A 19,983-nucleotide genomic window follows, 5' to 3' on the forward strand; every position below is an offset into this window, starting at 1 on the left:
AATGATTATTCCAACACCAACACCCTGACTTGTTAGTTTCTTGATCTTTTTGTAACTATCCTGCCCTCCACTTCAACTAAGTTACTTACTTCCAAGATAATACTTTAGATTTTATTATCTATTATTAATATTTTCATCACCTCTAAAATACCAATTTAATCATCCCATTCTGTGACTACAACCCTCAGTTCATTCACCCCTATTCTAGCAATTCAACCTCATTTTGACCTTCAGTCGTTTGACATTATTATTTTGTTGCCCCTTTTCTCAATTTTTCTATTTGTATTAGCTTAATTTTTATGATTTATCATCATATTTACTTGGTAGCACATCTTCAAGTCCTTTGCCCCTTCTTCACAGCAAGATTCCCCAACACTGGTGCAGCCAAACTCTGCTATTTCATTCATGATTTGTAAAAAGTAGAACGTGGCTCAAGAAAAGCACAAAATTGTGCTTTTTAACGTATGACCATAAATCACAGATAGTGCTTTACTCTTGCCTACAGTCCTACTACATTTCCCGAATTCACTGTCCCACTCTTAAGAATTTTTCCCTCCCCTCAAACCTTCACTTGCCATCCACTATTCAGTCATAATTGATTATCTCACTTCATATTTCATATAAGCACCCAGAAAAGGATTTCCTTATTTTTCCACTTTCAGATACACCTATGTAACTATATTTTTACCCCACAACTCCACTTTCCCTTGTGTTACAATGGGAGTAACCCTGTCTTCCATTTGTATACTGAAGGTCTTCCATTTGTATACTGAAGGTCATTATTTCTTGCCTGCAGGGAATCTTGTTCTTGCAGCTGTCCCTTTTCTCTTTTGCATAATCAAATTCTCTCTCTACTGGATCATTACCATCAGCACATGAACATGTTTACATAGTCCTTATCTTAAGGAAATAGGAGGGACCTTCCTACAATGTTAAGATACCTCTACACACTGCTTCTTTTCTCTACTTAATATCACAAAGAGCTGATTTTCCTACCATGTTAAGAATTCTTCACATCAAAAAGGAAAAAAGCCAGGCACAGCGGTGCATGTCTGTGGTCCTAGTTACTTGGGAGGCTGAGGCAGGACACTTTTTTAAACCCAGGAGTTCGGAGGGGTATAGTGCAGTATGACTGCACTTGTGTCTAGCCACTGCACTCCAGCCTGGGTAACATATTGAGACCTATCTCTTTAAAAAGAAACATACCCAGTAAAGAAATGGGGAAAGTCTATAAAAATATTCTTTTATTTGAGACAGGATCTCACTCTGTTGCGCAGGCTGCAATACAGAGACATGATCATAGTTCATTGTAGCCTTGAATTCCTAGGCTCAGGCGATCCTCGCACATCAGCCTCCCAAGTGTCTAAGACATCATACCCAGCTAATTTTTAAACATTTTTTGTAGAGATAGGGTCTCACTGTGTTGCCCAAGCTGGTATCAAGCTCCTAGCCTCAAGTGATTCTACCTCAGCCCCCACAAAGTGTTGGGATTACAGACGTGACCCACTGTACCTGACCTCTTTATTTAATTTTTAATTGAAGTAAAACATATTGAGTAAGGGTACCCATTTTAAGAGTCTAGCTTAATGATCAGTCAGGTAGCTTTTTAAAATTGCTATGTATTATTTCATTGTGTAAGTATACAACAATTTTTTCATTTTACTGTTAAGTCACTTACAGTTTTGATCTTTTGTGAGTATAGCTGCTGCGGATATTTTTGCACGTCTTTGTCAGACATAAGCACCCATTTCTCTTGGAGTGAGATTGCTGTGTTTCAAGGTAGGCATATATTTAGTCTCCAGCTGATACTGCTAAACAGTTTCAGAAGTATAGGAGACAATTAGTACCCCAGTTTTTCTACATTCCCACCAACTCTTGGTATTATTCGTCTTTTAAATTCTGAATAGTGTGGATACGTATAAAGTTATCTCATGATTTTATTGATGATGATTATTTTCTTAGGCTAACTCTTTCTGTAATGAATGAGTTTCAGCATTTTTGCCTGTGCTTAAAGCTTTGACTCTCTTGTTCAGGGCAATGTCTGTTCATCTTTTTACATTTTACTATTGGTTTTATTATTGATTTAAAGGAAGTTTTATGTATTTCAGAAATATCTCTAATCAGCTATATGTACTGCAGATGTCTTCACTGAGTTTGTTTTCTCTTTTCCCCTCTAGAAATGGTGCTTTTTGATGGGTAGAATTTTTTAACTCTTCGTCAATCTTTTCCTTTAAGGTAGTGCTTTTAGTGACCCACTGAAATTTTTCCTATCCTTTAGTCATAAAGGACCTCTAGAAGCTTTATTATTTTGCCTTTCACATGTAGGTCTAATCTATTTTGATTTAATTTTTGCATGTAATGAGAGATTTTTTTAATATGCTGATATATAATTGATCCAGAATCATTTATTGAAAGACCATTTCTGCCACTGAATTGCATTGGTGCTTTCATTATTTTAAGTGACCACATATGTATGAATCTATTTCTTTCTTTCTTTCTTTTTTTTTTTTTTTTTTTTTTTTTGAGATGGAGTTTCGCTGTTTTTACCCAGACTAGAGTGCAATGGCATGATCTCAGCTCACCGCAACCTCTGCCTTCTGGGTTCAAGCAATTCTCCTGCCTCAGCCTCTCCCGAGTACCTGGGACTACAGGCACGCACCACCATGCCCAGCTATTTTTTGTATTTTTAGTAGAGACAGGGTTTCACCTTGCTGACCAAGATGGTCTCAATCTCTTGACCTCATGATCCACCCACCTAGGCCTCCCAAAGTGCTGGGATTATAGACGTGAGCCACCACGCCCGGCCTCTTCTGTTTCATTAAACTATTTATCTTTGTGCCACCTGCAGTCTCTTAATTATCATGACCTTATAATAAATGTTGATTTCTGTTAATGTAAATCTTGTTACTGTTAAGATTATGTCGGGTCTTTGAATTTCCTTTTTAATATTAGGAGCAAAAAATTACAGATCAGTGTAGGAAGAATTTAAATTGAGTTTCTTAATCAGTTCGTTAATATGGTATCTCTTCCTTTATTGAGGTCCTTCTTATATTTTCTTTGCAGTGTTGTATAGTAGAGGTTTTATAAATCTTTTGTTAGATTTAGTCCAAAGTATTTGATGTTTTTCATGCTGTTATACATGTACAACTTTGTAAATGTTTCTAATTTTAACTGATATATAAGAAATATGACCTGTTTTGTATATTAATTGCTTAGTCAACAGTCTTTCTAAATTCATTAATATTAAATTTTATAGATCTTTCAGACTGTCTACATATATAACCATGTCATCTGTGAACAATGACAGTTTTACTTCCTTCTTTCCTGTTTTTATACTGTTCATTTTCTTTTTTCTTGTCTGATGCATTGGTAAGACTCCAGTTCAGTGTTGAACAGAAATGGTGATAATAAATATCACTGTCATGTCCACAAACTGGGGGAACAGTATTTCACCATTGTATATGGTGTTAACAGCAAGTTTTTTGTAGATACCCTTTTTTATATTAAGAACGTTTACCTTTATTTCTGGTTTATGGGGCGTTTTTAATCTTGCGAGTATTCTTTTGTTAATGTGATAAATTACATTGATTTTCTAATGTTAAACCAGTTGTTTATGGGGAAAAAAATCCCACATCATTATAATATATATTATATATCATTGATTTTGAACTGCTTATATTTTGTTTAGTGTTGCACATCTGTACACAGGCATGAACTTATGATAGTGTCCTGAAATTTTTCTGTCTTATAATGTTTCAGATAGTTATTTCATCTCTAGGCGTTTTGTTGAAGTTCCCAGTGAAGCTATATATCTGTCTGGCCCTGGAGTTTTCTTGGGAAGGATTTTAGCTCTGCATTTTCCATGGCAGATATAAGAATGTTCAGTTTTTCTGTCTCTTGTTGCCTACGATGACTAGATCACATTTGATTTTGTGTGTGTTTGTGTGGTTTGTCAAGCACTGATGGAATGAATGTTTCTCTTGGAAGCAACCCTGCAAGTGAACAGATGTCAAAATTGTAAAACAATCTATGTAATAGGTAGAAAATATTTTTAGCAAGAATAGTAAAAGAAATAGAGAAGATTAAAGAAGTTACACATGAACTATAGAAGATAAAGAGCCACAATCAATGTTTATGACCAAAATAAGGTAATCAAAATATGGTACCCAGGAATAAAGTAGGAAAAAAAAGAAGTCTATTGAATTTAACAGAGAATATAATTTCTCTGCCGACGTTAAAATGCTCCTGTTTTTTTGCATTATATATCCTCTCACTTTTAAGTTATATTCTCTTTAGCTGCAGGACCTTGCCAAACTTCTGATTTGGTCACCAATCTCTTCCCACTTTAACTTCAAGCTCTTCTACTTGCTCTTCTATAAAGTCTTAGAAGTGTTGAATCATTAATCTTAATATATAAGAAAAATGAATTAGGCACCCTTGTTTAGTGTTTCTCTGGAGACCTTTTTGCATAAGATTTGGGGTATAAGAAGTAGTACTATTTTATCTGATCCTTCTTTGAGGCTGTCGTTTCTTTTATATGAACATTAATTTTTAGTCCCTGTTGTCTGAGGTTATGTTTTACATGTGAGATTAGCTGCCCCAGAAAGGAAGCATTGACTAAAGGGATAGTCTGGATGTATCAGGGAAAATATATATTTTCTGGTTTGGGCATTTGACTGAATTTCTTGTCTAGTTGTTTTTTGTTTCATCTAAATATAAAAATGCAGCAAAAGAATTTAAGAGTCAAAAATCTGGGTGCTTCTGTATTGGGTCCATATATATTTAGGATAGTTAGCTCTTGTTGTATTGCTCCTTTCACCATTATGAAGTGTCCTTCTTTGTCTCTTCTGATCTTTGTTTATTTAAAGTTGATTTTATCAGAGACTAAAATTGCAACCCCTGCTGTTTTTTTGCTCTCCATTTGCTTGGTAGATCTTTTTCGATTTCTTTATTTTGAGTCTATGTGTGTCTTTGCGTGTGAGATGCGTCTTCTGAATACAGCACACTGATGGATTTTGACTTTTTACCCAGTTTGCCAGTCTGTGTCTTTTGATTGGGGCAGTTAGGCCATTTACATTTAATGTTATTATTGTTATGTGTGAATTTGATCCTGCCATTTTGTTACTGGTTATTTATTTTGCATTGGTCGATGTAGTTTCCTTACTGGGTCGCTGGTCTTTACCATGGTTCATTACAGATACATAAAGCAAGTTCTTAATGACCTACCAAGAGACGTAGACTCCTGCACAATAATAGTGGGAGACTTCAACACTCTACTGTCAACCTTAGACAGATGAATGAAACAGAAGATCAACAAGGATAACCAGGACTTGAACACAGAACTGGAATAAGTGGACCTAATAGACATCTACAGAACTTTCCACCCCAGAGCCACAGAATATACATTCTTCTCAGCACCAAATTGCACTTAGTCTAAAATTGACCACATAATTGTAAGTAAGTCACTCCTCAGCAAAGGCAGAAAAATGGAAATCATAACAAACAGTCTCTCAGACTACAGTGCAATCAAATTAGATCTCAGGATTAAGAAACTAACTCAAAACCACACAACTTCATGGAAATTGAACAACTGGCTCCTAAATGTTGACTGGATAAACAATGAAATGAAGGTTTCTTCTAAACCAATGAGAACAAGAACACAACAAAGCAGAATCTCTGGGACACATTTAAGGTAGTGTCTAGAGGGAAATTTCTAGCAATATAAATGCCTACACAAGAAATGAGGAAAGATCTAAAATCGACACCCTATCATCAAAATTGAAAGAGCTAGAGGAGCAAGATCAAAAAAAACTCAAAAGCTAACAGAAGACAAGAAATAACTAAGATCAGAGCAGAAATGAAGGAGATAGAGACACAAAAAAAACCTTCAAATCAACAAATCCAGGAGCTGGTTTTTCAGAAAGGTCAACAAAATAGACAGACTACTAGCCAGATTAATAAAAAGGAAAAGAGAAGATTCAAATAGATGCAATAAAAACCGATAAAAGGGATATCACCACCGATCCCACAGAAATACAAACTACCATCAGAGACTACTACAAACAACTCTGTGCTTATAAACCATTAAACCCGGAAGAAATAGATAAATTCATGGACACTTGCACGCTCCCAAAACTAAACCAGGAAGAAGTTGAAACCCTGAATAGACCAATAATAAGGGCTAAAGTTGAGGCAGCAATTAACAGCCTACCAACCAAAAAAAGTCCAAGTCCAGACAGGTTCACAGCTGAATTCTACCAGACATAAAAAGAGGAGCTGATACCAATCCTTCTGAAACTATTCCAAACAATACAAAAAGAGGGAATTCTCCTCAACTCATTTTATGAGACCATCATCCTGATACCAAAACCCAGCAGAGACTCAGCAAGAAAAGAAAACTTCAGGCCAGTATCCATGATGAACATAGATGCAAAAATCCTCAATAAAATATTGGCAAACTGATTGCAAGAGCACATCAAAAAGCTTATCCATCATGATTAAGTAGGCTTCATCCCAGGGATGCAGGTGTGGTTCAACATACTCAAGTCCATAAACGTAATCCGCCACATAAATAGACACAAAGACAAAAACTATGTCATTATCTCAATAGATGCAGAGAAGGCCTTTGACAAAATTCAACAGCCCTTTATGCTAAAAACTCTTAATAAACTAGGTATTGATGGAATATATCATAAAATAATAAAAGCCATTTATGACAGACCCACAGCCAATGTCATACTGAATGGAAAAAAACTGGAAATATTACCTTTGAAATCTGGAACTAGAGATGGATGCCCTCTCTCTCCACTCTTATTCAATATAGTAGAAGTTTTAGCCAGAGCAATCAGGCAAGAAAAAGAAATAAAGGGTATTCGATTAGGAAAGGAGGAAGTCAAATTGTCTCTATTTGCAGACGAATTGATTATATATTTAGAAGACCCCATCGTCTCAGCCCAAAATCTCCTTAAGCTGATAAGCAACTTCAGCAGAGTCTCAGAATACAAAATCAATGTGCAGAAATCACAAGCATTCCTATACACCAGTAACAGACAAACAGAGAGCCAAATCAAGAGTGAACTCCCATTCATAATTGCTACAAGAAGAATAAAATACCTAAGAATACAACTAACAAAGGAGGTAAAGGACCTCTTCAAGGAGAACTACAAACCACTGCTCAAGGAAACAAAAGAAGATACAAACAGATGGAAAAACATTCCATGTTCATGGTTAGGAAGAATCAATATTGTGAAAATGACCATACTGCCCAAAGTAATTTATAGATTTAACGCTATCCCCATCAAACTACCAATGACCTTCTTCACAGAACTGGAAAAAAACACTTTAAACTTCATATGGAACCAAAAAAAGAGCCTGCATAGACAAGACAATCCTAAGCAAAAAGAACAAAGCTGGCGGCATCGTGCTGCTGGACTTCAGGCTATAATACAAGGTAACAGTAATCAAAACAGCATGGTACTGGTGTCAAAACTGAGACATAGACCAATGGAACAGAACAGAGGCCTCCAGAGCAACATCACACATCTACAACCATCTGATCTTTGACAAACTTGGCAAAAACAAGCAATGGGTAAAGGATCCCCCATTTAATAAATGGTGTTGGGAAAATTGGCTAGCAATGTGGAGAAAGCAGAAACTGGACCCCTTCCTTACACCTTATACAAAAATTAACTCCAAATGGATTAAAGATTTAAACATAAGACCTAACACCACAAAAACCCTAGAAGAAAACATAGGCAAAACCTTTCAGTACATAGGCATAGGCAAGGACTTCATGACTAAAACACCAAAAGCAATGGCAACAAAAGCCAAAACAGACAAATGGGATCTAATTAAACTTCAGAGCTTCTGTACAGCAAAAGAAACAATCATTAGAGGAAACCGGCAACCAACAGAAAGGGAAAAAATTTTTGCAATCTACCCATCTGACAAACGGCTAATATCCAGAATCTACAAAGAACTGAAACAGATTTACAATTAAAAAAACCCATCCAAAAGTGGGTGAAGGATGTGAACAGACACTTTTCAAAAGAAGACATACATGAAGCCAACAAACATGAAAAAATGCTCATCGTCACTGGTCATTAGAGAGATGCAAATTAGAACCACATTGAGATACCGTCTCATGCCAGTTAGAATGACGATCATTAAAATTTCTGGAGACAACAGATGCTGGAGAGGATGTGGAGAAATAGGATCACTTTTACACTGTTGGTGGGAGTGTAAATTAGTTCAACCGTTGTGGAAGACTGTGGCAATTCCTCAAGGACCTAGAAATAGAAATTCCATTTGAATCGTCAATCCAATTACTGGGTATATACCCAAAGGACTATAAATTGTTCTATTATAAAGACACATGCACATGCATGTTCATCACAGCACTGTTTACAATAGCAAAGACCTGGGACCAACCCAAATGCCCATCAGTGTGTTAGACTGGACAAAGAAAATGTGGTACATATACACCATGGAATACTATGCAGTCATAAAAAATGAGTTTGTGTCCTTTGTAGGGACATGGATGAACCTGGAAACCATCATTCTCAGCAAACTGACAGAAGAACAGAAAATGAAACACCACCTGTTCTCATTCATAGGCAGGTGTTGAACAATGAGAACACTTGGACACAAAGAGGGGAGCATCACACACTGGGGTCTGTTGGGGAGGGCTACGGGAGGGATAGTGGGAGGGAGGTCAGGGAAAGGATAATGTGGGGAGAAATGTTAGGTATAGGTGATCGGGGGGTGGTGGCAGCAAACCGCCTTGCCATGAACGTACCTATGCAACAGTCTTGCATGGTCTGTACATGTACCCCAGAATCTAAAGTACAATAAAAAAATAAAATCAAAAATCAGTAAACTGGATTTTTAAAAGGCTAGTAATTGTAGAGGTTCACATTGGTATCTATTGATTGAGGGCCACATACCAGTTCACTTAAAAATCGCATATTCTTAGTTAGCACCCAGTAAAGACTGGACTTTCAAAACTAAAAGTTATTGGTAGAAAGTCCTTTGGCTCAAATACAGAAGAGCATCTTATATATGAACTGGATAGGAAACAGTTGCCTTTGAGTACTACAAACCTGTAGTATCAATAGATACACTACACCTCTAAAATACCATATTTTAAGTCTTTTCCTATTGTCTTTCATTCAGATCACTTTATTCCTTTATGTTACCTATCTGGCCAATATAGTAATTTCAACTTATGTGTCCTGCTTTTTTGTACTCCAGTCTGTAATATAGTGCTTCTCTCCATAGAAGATACTCTCTAATTTAATAAAAAAAAAGAGACTGATGTTTGGTAATTAAATAATACAGCTACTTTTGAAGTGCTTTGTAACTTTATCAGAGTTAGAGCCTCAAGAAAGTTAAATATTGCTTCCTGTATGTTTTGGTAATGATTGGAGTAATTCAGCTGTCTTGTGTCTATGTAAGCGACTACTGCCATTTGTTAGCTGTCTGGGTCTTTGGAAAGCATGGTCAGGAATTACATCATAATTTTCTATTCTTAGCTTTTGCTATAATGAAAATCTGTATGTGGTATTTATTACTGTTATAATCAACCAGTGGATGATTTTTGCCTCTTTTTTTTTTTTTGAGACGGGGGAGTGGGCTCTCACTCTGTCACCTAAGTTGGAGTGCAGTGGTGCAGTCTTGGCTCACTGCAGCCTCCACCTCCCAGGTTCAAGCAATTCTCCCATGTCAGCCTCCTAAGTAACTGACTACACACTGCGCCACCATACCTGGCTAATTTTTGTATTTTTTTTGGTGGAGACAGGATTTCACTATGTTGGCCAGGCTGGTCTTGGAACTCCTGACCTCCGGTGATCCACCTGCCTCAGCCTCTGAAAGTGCTAGGATTACAGGCATGAGCCGCTACGCCTGGATGGTTTTTGCTTATTTTTCATTTCTGCTTTTTACGAGGTTTTTATTCTTTTATGGGTGAATTTAAAGGGATAGATAGAAATTAGGTTGACAGATTTGAGCTAATATAAGGACATAGTCTTTTCAAACTTATTGGAAAGCCTCTGGTTTTTATTATTCACAATCACATTTAGACTTTATGTAATTCTTTAAAATAGCAATTCATTTGGGTGTGGTGGCTTTTGCCTGCAATCCCAGCACTTTGGGAGACTGAGGTGGGAGGATTACTTTAAGACAGGAGTTTGAGACTAACCTGGGCAACATAACATCCAGTTTTTTAGCTGATGATTAAATATTCTCTACCAAATTCTGATATACAAAGGAGTGAAATAAATTATACATTAATCACTCATAAGTGGAATACTAATGGGCTTGTTTCATTTTTAAAGTAATTTTTCACTGTCTTTGTTTTGAAGCTTCTTCTCAGCCTGTTGATAACCATGTTAGCCCATCTTCCTTCCTGGGCCAGACACCAGCATCACCAGCCAGATACTCACCAGTTTCTAAAGCAGTGCTTGGAGATGATGAAATTACAAGGTAAGGAATTTAACATTCATTCTTCTTGCATAAAATCAACTATTAAGTTGAATTTTAATCAGCCATGTAACATAGCCACAATTTTTAGGGCTAAAAAGTTTTATTGACAGTTAATGAGCTTAAAGCTTTATTTTTCCCTTTGGAGGATTCACTGAAGAGCCTGAAATATACAAATGTTTTATTTTTACAAATAAATTACTGCTCTTTTTTAAAAATTATTACTGCTTTTCTTTAAGGCTTGGTAAATTGTCCTTAGGAATTAGCTTAGAAAAACTAAGTTAAGAAAATTCTTATGCATATTTAAACTAACATTTTATATATTTCTTATATATACCATAAAAATATGGCAGTTATTTAATTTGTGTTCAGAATTCAACAAATGGTGGGTTTGGTTTGGTTTTAGCATCAGGGTCTTACTCTTGCCCAGGCTGGAGTGCAGTGGTATGATCATAAGTCACCACAGCCTTGAACTCCTAGACTCAAGCTTTCCTCCTCTATCTGCCTCTCTAAGTACTAAGATTACAGTCATGAGCCCCTATACCTGGCTGCTGGTGGGTTGGTTGGTTGGTTTGCTATGTATTCTTGATATTCTGACACACAGAATTTACTTTCATCTAAAATTACTAACTGCACTGAAATTTATAAATTGTCTTTTTAGTCTCAAAGAATTCTAATGAGGTAGAAAAAAATGGGTGAAGAAACATTGTAGATCTTTTTCACATTGTTCAATATAGTAATAAGACACTGTACAGTTTGCTTTATAATTTGTACATGTATATTGTAGATTTAACATTAAAATCTGTGCCAAGTAATGTGTGTTTTTATGTTTATTGATTACATTATTAGCATTATTACTATTTTTTACTTACCAGACTTCTGATTCTAGGCAGTGATCTTAAAGACAGATATGAGTGTTTGTCTCTTTTCTTTCATAAAGAATTAGCAATGTTGGAAACTTAATAGGTTGCCAGTAATTGTGTTTGGGATGAAATTAGCAGAAATTAGCAATGTTGGAAACTTAATCGTTGTCAGTAATTGTGTTTGGGATGAAAATTAGCAGAAAGAATAGTGTTCTTATTTGTTTGTGATAGGAATATCCAAGGCTGCTAGTCTTCAGGCAGTGTTTGTAGAGTGATCTTTCATGGCCATTTATTTTTGTTACTTTCTAATAGTGCCTATTTAAGGCAGTCAAGAGGGAAACTATAATACCGAATGGCTTATCTAATCTTTAATCTCTTTGTATATTTTTGCAAACTAAAAAATAAGTTATATTTGCACCTTGATTGCTGTTCCTCGTGCTTCTTCAGTTGAATTTCTTGTCTAGAATACTGCATTGGACTTTGATGTATTATTGTATAACAGGACTACCTGTTTTCAAACTCTTCTGTGAAACTTAGGTGGTTCATTACTGGATATGTCTTCTTAAAATGGTATGTGTTTTACCACTTCCTTTTGATAATCACAGTACTTTGTGATAATGAAGTACAGAATGTTTGCCCAGACATTAGAAGTTCTTCACAATTTGACCGTAAGCAGTCTTTTCTTTTTTTTTGAGACAGAGTCTTGCTCTGTTACCAGGAGCCAGGCTGGAGTGCAGTGGCACAATATCGGCAACCTCCACTTCCCAGGTTCAAGCAATTCTCCTGCTAGCTGGGACTACAGGCATGCGCCACCACACCTAGCTAGTTTTTGTATGTTTTAGTAGAAATGGTGTTTCACCATGTTGGCAAGGATGGTCTCGATCTCTTGACCTCGTGATCTGCCCGCCTTGGCCTCCCAAAGTGCTGGGATTACAGGCGTGAGCCACTGTGCCTGGCCAACCGTAAGCAGTCTTTCAGAAATTACCAATATCAAAAAAGTGAAAAAAAATCACAACATACCTACACGTTGGTTCTAAGGTTTATTTATTAATAGATTTATTGAGATATGAATCATGTGCCAAAAATTTTACCTGTATAAAATATACAATTCAGGGCTGGGCACAGTGGATCACTCCCAGCACTTTGGGAGGCCTAGGCGGGCAGATCACCTGAGGTCAGGAGTTCGAGGGCAGCCTGATCAACATGGAGAAACCCCGTCTCTACTAAAAATACAAAATTAGCTGGGCGTAGTAGTGCATGTCAGTAATCCCAGCTACTCAGGAGGCTTAGGCAGGAGAATTGCTTGAACCTGGGAGATGGAGGTGGCAGTAAGCCTAGATCGCACCATCGCACTCCAGCCTGGGTGACAAGAGCGAAACTCAGTCTCAAAAAAAAAATGCTTAAACAATTCAATTTGTGGTATATTACATCAGTTTTTTAAAATTGTAGTGAAATAATATATAACATAAAATTTGGCATTTTAACTATTTTTAAGTGTATACAATTCAATGATGTTAATTAGATTCACAGTTTTGTGCATCCATCACTGTTTGCAAAACCTTTTCATTACTTCACACAAACTCTGTGACCATTAAGCAATAATTCCCCCTCCTACTATATTCCCAGTCCCTGGTAATCTTTAATCACTTTCTGTCTATGAATTTGCCTATTCTAGATAGTTTATATAAGTGGAACCATATAATATTTATCATTTTGTGACTGCCCTATTTCACTTAATGTTTTCAAGATACATTAGTTAGCATGTATCAGAATTTCATTCCTTTTTATGACAAGACTGTTCCATTATACGTATATGCTACATTTTGTTTGTTCATCTAATGGTGAGCCCTTGAGTTATTTTCACCTTTTGGTTATTGTGAATAATGCTGTAACAAATACTGACATGCAAGTATCTAATCAAATCACTGCTTTCAGTTACTTAGGATATATATGTAAAGGTGGAATTGTGGGTCATATGGTAATTCTGTGTTAGCTTTTTGAGGAACCACTAAACTGTTTTCCGTGGTGCCTGCAGCTTATATTCTCACTATGAGTTGCAGTTTATTGACATCCTCATCAAGACTTGTTACTTTTTGTTTTGTGTTTTTTTATAGCTATCCTAGTAGGCCTGAAGTATCTCACTATTTTTATATCTATTTCCCTAGTGACTAGTGATGTTGAGCACTTTTTCATGTACTTATATTATTTGAAAATCAGAATGTATTTTCCCCTGGAAATACTGTTGAATTTTAGCTGAGTATTTTTTAATCAAGTATAATATCCTAATAAAAAATTCTTAATTCATATGTATTTTAAAGCATAACAGGAACACTAAACCCGGAATTCACCATCTAATATAGGAAATACAACATCACCAATATGGTAAAACCTACCTGTGCCCCTGCAAATAGGTTTAATTATTTCATATAAAAAGCCTGAAGATGGGTGATTCCAGGGTTGGTATAGCAATCTTAGGTCCACGGTGTCTTTGGTATACTCTTGGTTTCACCTTCCTGATTATAGTATGTTGAAACCAGTAAAGGGATTTTATTATTCAGTTATGTGGGGTTTTGTTTATTTTGTTTTGTTCTGTTTTGTTTTTTGAGGAAAGGAACGTAGTAATGTTTTGTCCTTATTAGGGTCTATCTGACTTTAGAAAATGACAGTAAAATTTCCCTGCATTTACCAGAGGTTAGAATGGGGTTATACCCTAACTTTAACAAAGGGGCATGGGATTGCAGTGACTTATATAGGATGGTTATGATTCATCCCTTTGAGACCAGAGAAAGGGCCTATCTTCTCTAATACAAAAGGATAGCTGCCTTTGAAACATCTAACTAGGAGCAGTGATTGCTTTGAAGGCAGTGAAGTGTGTACAACATCAGTTTTTCATGAGTCTATGTATTTCCTGATAAGTTCTTTATGTTATTACTTTTAAATTTCCATATTGTTGTTTTCATTTTGGTTTCATTTCTGTTTTCTATAACACAGGTTTTTTGCTTTTATATAAAGTTAAATTTTTTCCTTCAATTCGTGGGCTTTGAATCTCTTTATCCTGTAGTTTTAGGAAAAAACATTTATATTTTGTCTAGCTTTCTTAGTAGTTTGTTAATATAAAAATTATCAATAGATAATTATCACTGATAAAATGTCAGGTTTTATATAAGATACTGAATATTTTTTTAATTTTTAGGGAACCTAGAAAAGTTGTTCTTCATCGTGGCTCAACAGGCCTAGGTTTCAACATTGTAGGAGGAGAAGATGGAGAAGGAATATTTATTTCCTTTATCTTAGCTGGAGGACCTGCTGATCTCAGTGGAGAGCTCAGAAAAGGAGATCGTATTATATCGGTAAGACATGTTAGCCAAAATAATGTTTTATGATTTTCACTGGACCTATTTTTAAAGCAAGATTTTTTTTAAATATCCTGAAGTATTGGGGATATCTTAGTTATCTTTTTATTATTTTACAGCTTAATTGTAGAATTATAGTGTCAGAGAACATATTCTTGTATAGTAGGATTTTTTTTGATATTCGGCTCTTCTGAAGGGTCAGTTTTTATAAATGTGCTTGAAGAAAGTATGTGTTCTGTATTTGTTGACTGGAAAATTTGCTGTGTGTCTATTAACTCAAGCTTGTTACTTATGTAGTTACTTATTTACTTTGTACTTTAATCTGTTATCTTCTTGATCTGTCTTCTTGATCCATTGTTAAAATCGGATGGTTTTTAAAGCTATGCAAATATGGCAGTGGGTTCAACAGTTTCTCCTCATAGCATGAGCTTTTTTTAGTATGTCTTTTGAAATTGTGTTATTAGGTACACATAGTTTTGTACTTGTTATTATGTAATGATCATCTTCATTTATAATAATGGCTTTGCCCTAGAATCTATATTGTCTGATATTAATGTGCCCAGTTTTTTTTTGGCTTCATATTTGCGTCATGTTTTCTCCTCTTTTTACTTTCAATTTGTCTGTGTGCTTATGTTGTTACCTATACAATTTTTAACTAAAACTTACTTATAGTTCTACTGTGACAGACTTTGGGAAGCTTTAATTCTAATCATGCCATTTATTGTGTTTTACTTCTGTTTTATGTTTATACCCATAAATTGTCGTTTTTATTTTTTGTCATTTATTAAAAGTTAACCCACAGGGCATAAAATTTTTCTTTACTATCCCGTCTTGTGTCTTCCTTCTTCTGTGTTTCTCAGTAGACTGCTAACAGCATTTGGATTGGACTGTTTTTCGTTGTATAGGGCCGTCTTACTCATTATAGAAAATTAACCTTTTCTAAAAGCTTTCATGTACATGCTAGCAGATGTGCATGATACATGCTAGTAAAACTCCCTAGTCATTGTAAAAAGCAAAAATGCCCCTGAAATATCCAAATGCACCATAGTACGAGCCCTTGGTTTGTCCTTTCAGCAGTGGTTCCTTAATTGTAAATACTCTAGACTTTGTCTGAAAATATTTTTATTTTATTTCACTTTAAAATTTAGTTCAGTCTAGAATTACAGGTTGATAGCTATTATCACTCAGCATTTTGAAGATACTGTTTTATATTGTCTGGTATGTTTTGTTTCTATTTAACAAAAAAGGTCTACTCTGTCTTGTTTGTAGGTGATTTGTGGGGTTTTTTGCTGGATGCTTTTAAGATGCTTTGTCGTTGGTGTACTGCAGTTTCACAAAATGTGAAACTCTGTGTCTAGCATATTATTTATCCTGTTTGGGATTCATTATGCTTAGTGACTCTGAGGAGTCGTGTCTTTAAGCAGTTCTGGAAACTTAGCCATTTTCTTTTCAAATTTTGCCCTCCCGTGTTGTATGTACTCTGTCCCTAAACTCCTATGAGTAGATGTTAATCTGGTTTTCATGTCTTCTAACCCCAGTTTCGTATTTGGAATTCATTTCACTTATTTCTTCAGGTCTGTTTTCTAGTTTGTATATTTTATTTTCTTTTTTCTTTCTTTTATTTTTTAAGAGGCAGGGCTTCTATGCATTACCTAGCCTGGAGTATGTTGGCTATTCACAGGCACAATCACAGAGTACTGTTATGGCCTCAAACTTCTGGGCTCATACCGTACTCCTGCCTGAGCTTCCCAAGAAACTGAAACTGTAGCAGCTTAAATTTTCTTATCTATATCTATTCTGCTTTTAAGTCAAAGCTACAATTTTAAGATGCAGAAATTGTCAGTTTGGTTCAAAAAAGCAAGACCAAACTATATACTGTTTGTCAGAAATGTACTTTAAATATAAAGGCCCATGTATTGTAAGGAAAAGAGTGAAAGAAGGTACGTAATGCAAATAGCATACTAAAGCTGCTGTCTTAATATGAGACAAAATAAAATTTAAGACATATGTTATTGCACATGAATTTCATAATTATAAAAGCAGCGAGAATGATGAAAGTATTATTTAATCAAGAAGACATACCTATAATACTTTCAAAATACATGAAGTGTAAACTGTCAGAACAAGGAAGGAAATGGACAAATCTGCAGTCACATTTGGAGATTTAAATGCCCTCTTCTTTCATTGATAGAACCAGTAGACATAAGGAAAAGAGGAAGAAGAATCTCATTTCTTATTTCATGTCATATAGAAAAATTTACTTGAAATGGACCATAGAACTAAACTTCTAAAAGAAAACATACAAGGAAAGCTTAGTGAACGTGGATTAGACACATTTCTTAAATAGTATCAGAGGACCACCAAGTCAGTTCAATAGAGAGAAGGGAAAGTCTTTTTAACATTTGGTGCCTTAATAACTAGATATCTGTATATAAAATTATAAACCTGAACCAGTCTTGCTCCAGACATAAAATTTAATTCTAGATGGATTATAGATCTAAATGTAAAATTCAGAACCATAATCTTCCTAGAAGAAAATGTCAGACACTATGTTTGCACACCTAGACTAGCCAGCAGTTCCTTGGACAAAATGCATAAACCACTAACCATAAAAAAGATGCCATTAAGAAACCAGATACTTTGGTTGAGGTGACTCTTGCTTATAATCCTAGTGACTTAGGAGGCTGCTACAGGAGGATTGCTTGAGGCCAGGTGTTTGAAACCAGCCTGATCAACATAGCAAGACATCATCTTTAAAAAAAAAAAATTTTTTTTTTTAAATTAGCCAGGCATAGTGGTGGGTACTTGTAGTCCCAGCTACTTGGGAGGCTAAGGCAGGAGGATCACTTCAGCTTAAGTGTTTGACGCTACAGTGAGCTTTGATCCCACCACTGCACTCCAGCCTCAGCAACAGAGCAAGACTGTGTCTAAAAAAAAAAAAAGAAGAAAGGGGAAAAAAACCAAATAGGTAGGCCACACAGTGGTTAAAAAATATTCTCAGCACATATATTCCATGCTACTTGTATCTAGAATATATAAGTATCTCCTGTAAATCAATGATAAAAAAAAATGAGTGACCCAATTAAAAATGCACAAAAGACCTGAGCAGACACATCAAAAAAGGTATGTGAATGGCCAATAACCATGTGAAAAGGTACTTAAGTTAGGCATCAGAGAAGTGTAAAAACCACAGTGAATAAAGAAATGTGTAGGGATTTGGATAAGAGTGATGTAATACCTTGATTGTGGGTGGCTGCATGAAATTCACATTTACCAAAACTCAACTATACATGAAAAAGGATTAATTATGCCTAGGTAAAAATAGGTATTCTTAAAGTCATAATGAAATACTATATCCCACTTAGTTGAACGACAAAAGAAAAAATAACAACATTCATTGATGAGGATGTGGAGCAACTGCAGCCCTCATTCACTGCTTGTGGACATGTAAAATGGTGTGTCACTACAAGACCTTTTAGGAAGGTTTTTAAGAAGTTAGACATAAAACTAAACTTATCAGCCAGGTTTTACCCAGGACAAATGAAAGCATACATCGACAAAAACACTTTGAGAGAAAGATTCTTAACAGCCTTATTCATAATAATCTAGATCTTGAAATAACCCAAGTTTCCATCAACAGGAAAATTGCTAAATAAATTGTGGCATGTTTACACAATATACTACTACTCAGCAATAAAAGTGAACAACTACTAAGACACAAAACAAGTATGTTGAGCAAAACAGATAAACAAAAATACATACTGTTTAATTCCAGCTACATGATAATCATGAGCAGGTAACACTAATTTGTGGGGCTATAAGTCAGAAAGTAGTTGCCAGTGATTGGGACTGACTATAAAGTTGTACAGTTGAACATCAATGGAAAATATACATGTCTTCTTTGAGGTAATGGTTTCATGACTTATACTATTAGCAAAATCCTTTCAGCTGAGCTGTTCAAATTTCCACATTTTATTGTTTGTAAAACACACTGTAATTTCTTAAAGTAAATTATAGTATGATGAGGAAAGGTTAGTGGCAAGGAATAGACTTAAAAGATAAATACTGTTGAACAAATTACCTAGTTATTTAGGGAAATAAAATTAGCTTAGAGCCTCACTTCATACTTTATGTCAAAATAAATTTCCATTTAGCCTAGAGTTCAGGAATAGACATTTTTAAATTGTCCATTTGGAACCACTTTATATAGGTCATTGACACACTGCTTAAGTATGGGAACCAACCAACTCAACCTAGTTCACCCAGAACATTCATGGTCTGAGAACTGAATGCCCCAGGTCTTGGAAACCCTTTGGTTTTAAACCCTTGATTTTAAAACTGGAAGTCTCAGGGCAGTAGCTCACTCCAATGTGAGTGCAGTTAAATACAGCATTATGTTTAGCAGTATGCTCAGTAACCTTAAAATTTTAATGCTTACTGAGCTTCTCTAGGGAAATGCCCTGAAAGTACTAGGGACTGATCAAAAAAGGAAAATTGGAGGAATGGATTCTTAATAAGGTCTTTGAAAACCTCCAGTGTATTCCTTGGAACCAGAAGGCCACACACATGTTCAGGGCTGTGCACATGCTCAGAAAGGGCCTTAAAACTCTCACCTCTAGCTGATCATGAACTTCTGTGCAAGCAGGAAGTGACGATTTAAGGCAGTTGTTAACTGCTTATCTGAATGTTAAAGTTAGGCCCCCAACATGCACACATAGCCCTTGGAAAAGAGTGGAAGACTTAGAAGTTTCAGCTATTTAAGGAAATAATCTGTTCAGTCATTAAGCTAACTAGACAGAGACTTCAGTGTTCAGACACAGCAAAGAATACAGACTTTACAACATTAAGAAAAGTCACTAAGACAACAATGTTGGGAGACCTGTCTCCCAATAGGAGAACAGGTCTGATATCCAGAGTTGCCATATTAGATTTCTTTTAACTTTTCAATATAAAATTTTGAGGCAAGCAGAAGGAAAAGTATGACCCATATACAGGAGAAAAATGTAATCAATGAAAATTGTCCCTAGGGAAGCTCAGACATGGACATACTAGATAAAGACATTAAACCAGCTTTTTTAAATATGTTCAAAGAATAAAAGAAAACCATTCTATAGACTGAGAGTAAAGGAATAGTATCTCACCAGGTAAAAAAAAATCAATAAAGAGTTAAAATTATCAGTAAGAACCAAATAGAAATTCTGGAGTTGAAAAATACAATAAATTAAAAATTCTCTAGACAAGTCACCAGCAGATTTGAGCTGGCAGAAGAAAGAATCAGCAAACTCAAA

General features: G+C 35.5%; 1 protein-coding gene across 50 annotated transcripts in view; it reads left to right on the top strand.

Annotated features, from left to right (window-relative positions):
* DLG1 (discs large MAGUK scaffold protein 1) overlaps positions 1-19,983 on the top strand; it is a 306,584-nt gene that overhangs the window by 218,402 nt on the left and 68,199 nt on the right. For all 50 annotated transcript variants that reach the window (XM_078350557.1, XM_008981435.5, XM_078350559.1 and 47 more), the window contains 2 exons: positions 10,362-10,482; positions 14,536-14,692. In XM_078350557.1, coding sequence (XP_078206683.1) covers positions 10,362-10,482; positions 14,536-14,692 — 278 coding nt within the window. The remainder of the gene's footprint in view (positions 1-10,361; positions 10,483-14,535; positions 14,693-19,983) is intronic.

The sequence above is a fragment of the Callithrix jacchus genome, chromosome 15, assembly GCF_049354715.1.
Source record: "Callithrix jacchus isolate 240 chromosome 15, calJac240_pri, whole genome shotgun sequence".
Lineage (NCBI taxonomy): Eukaryota > Metazoa > Chordata > Mammalia > Primates > Cebidae > Callithrix > Callithrix jacchus.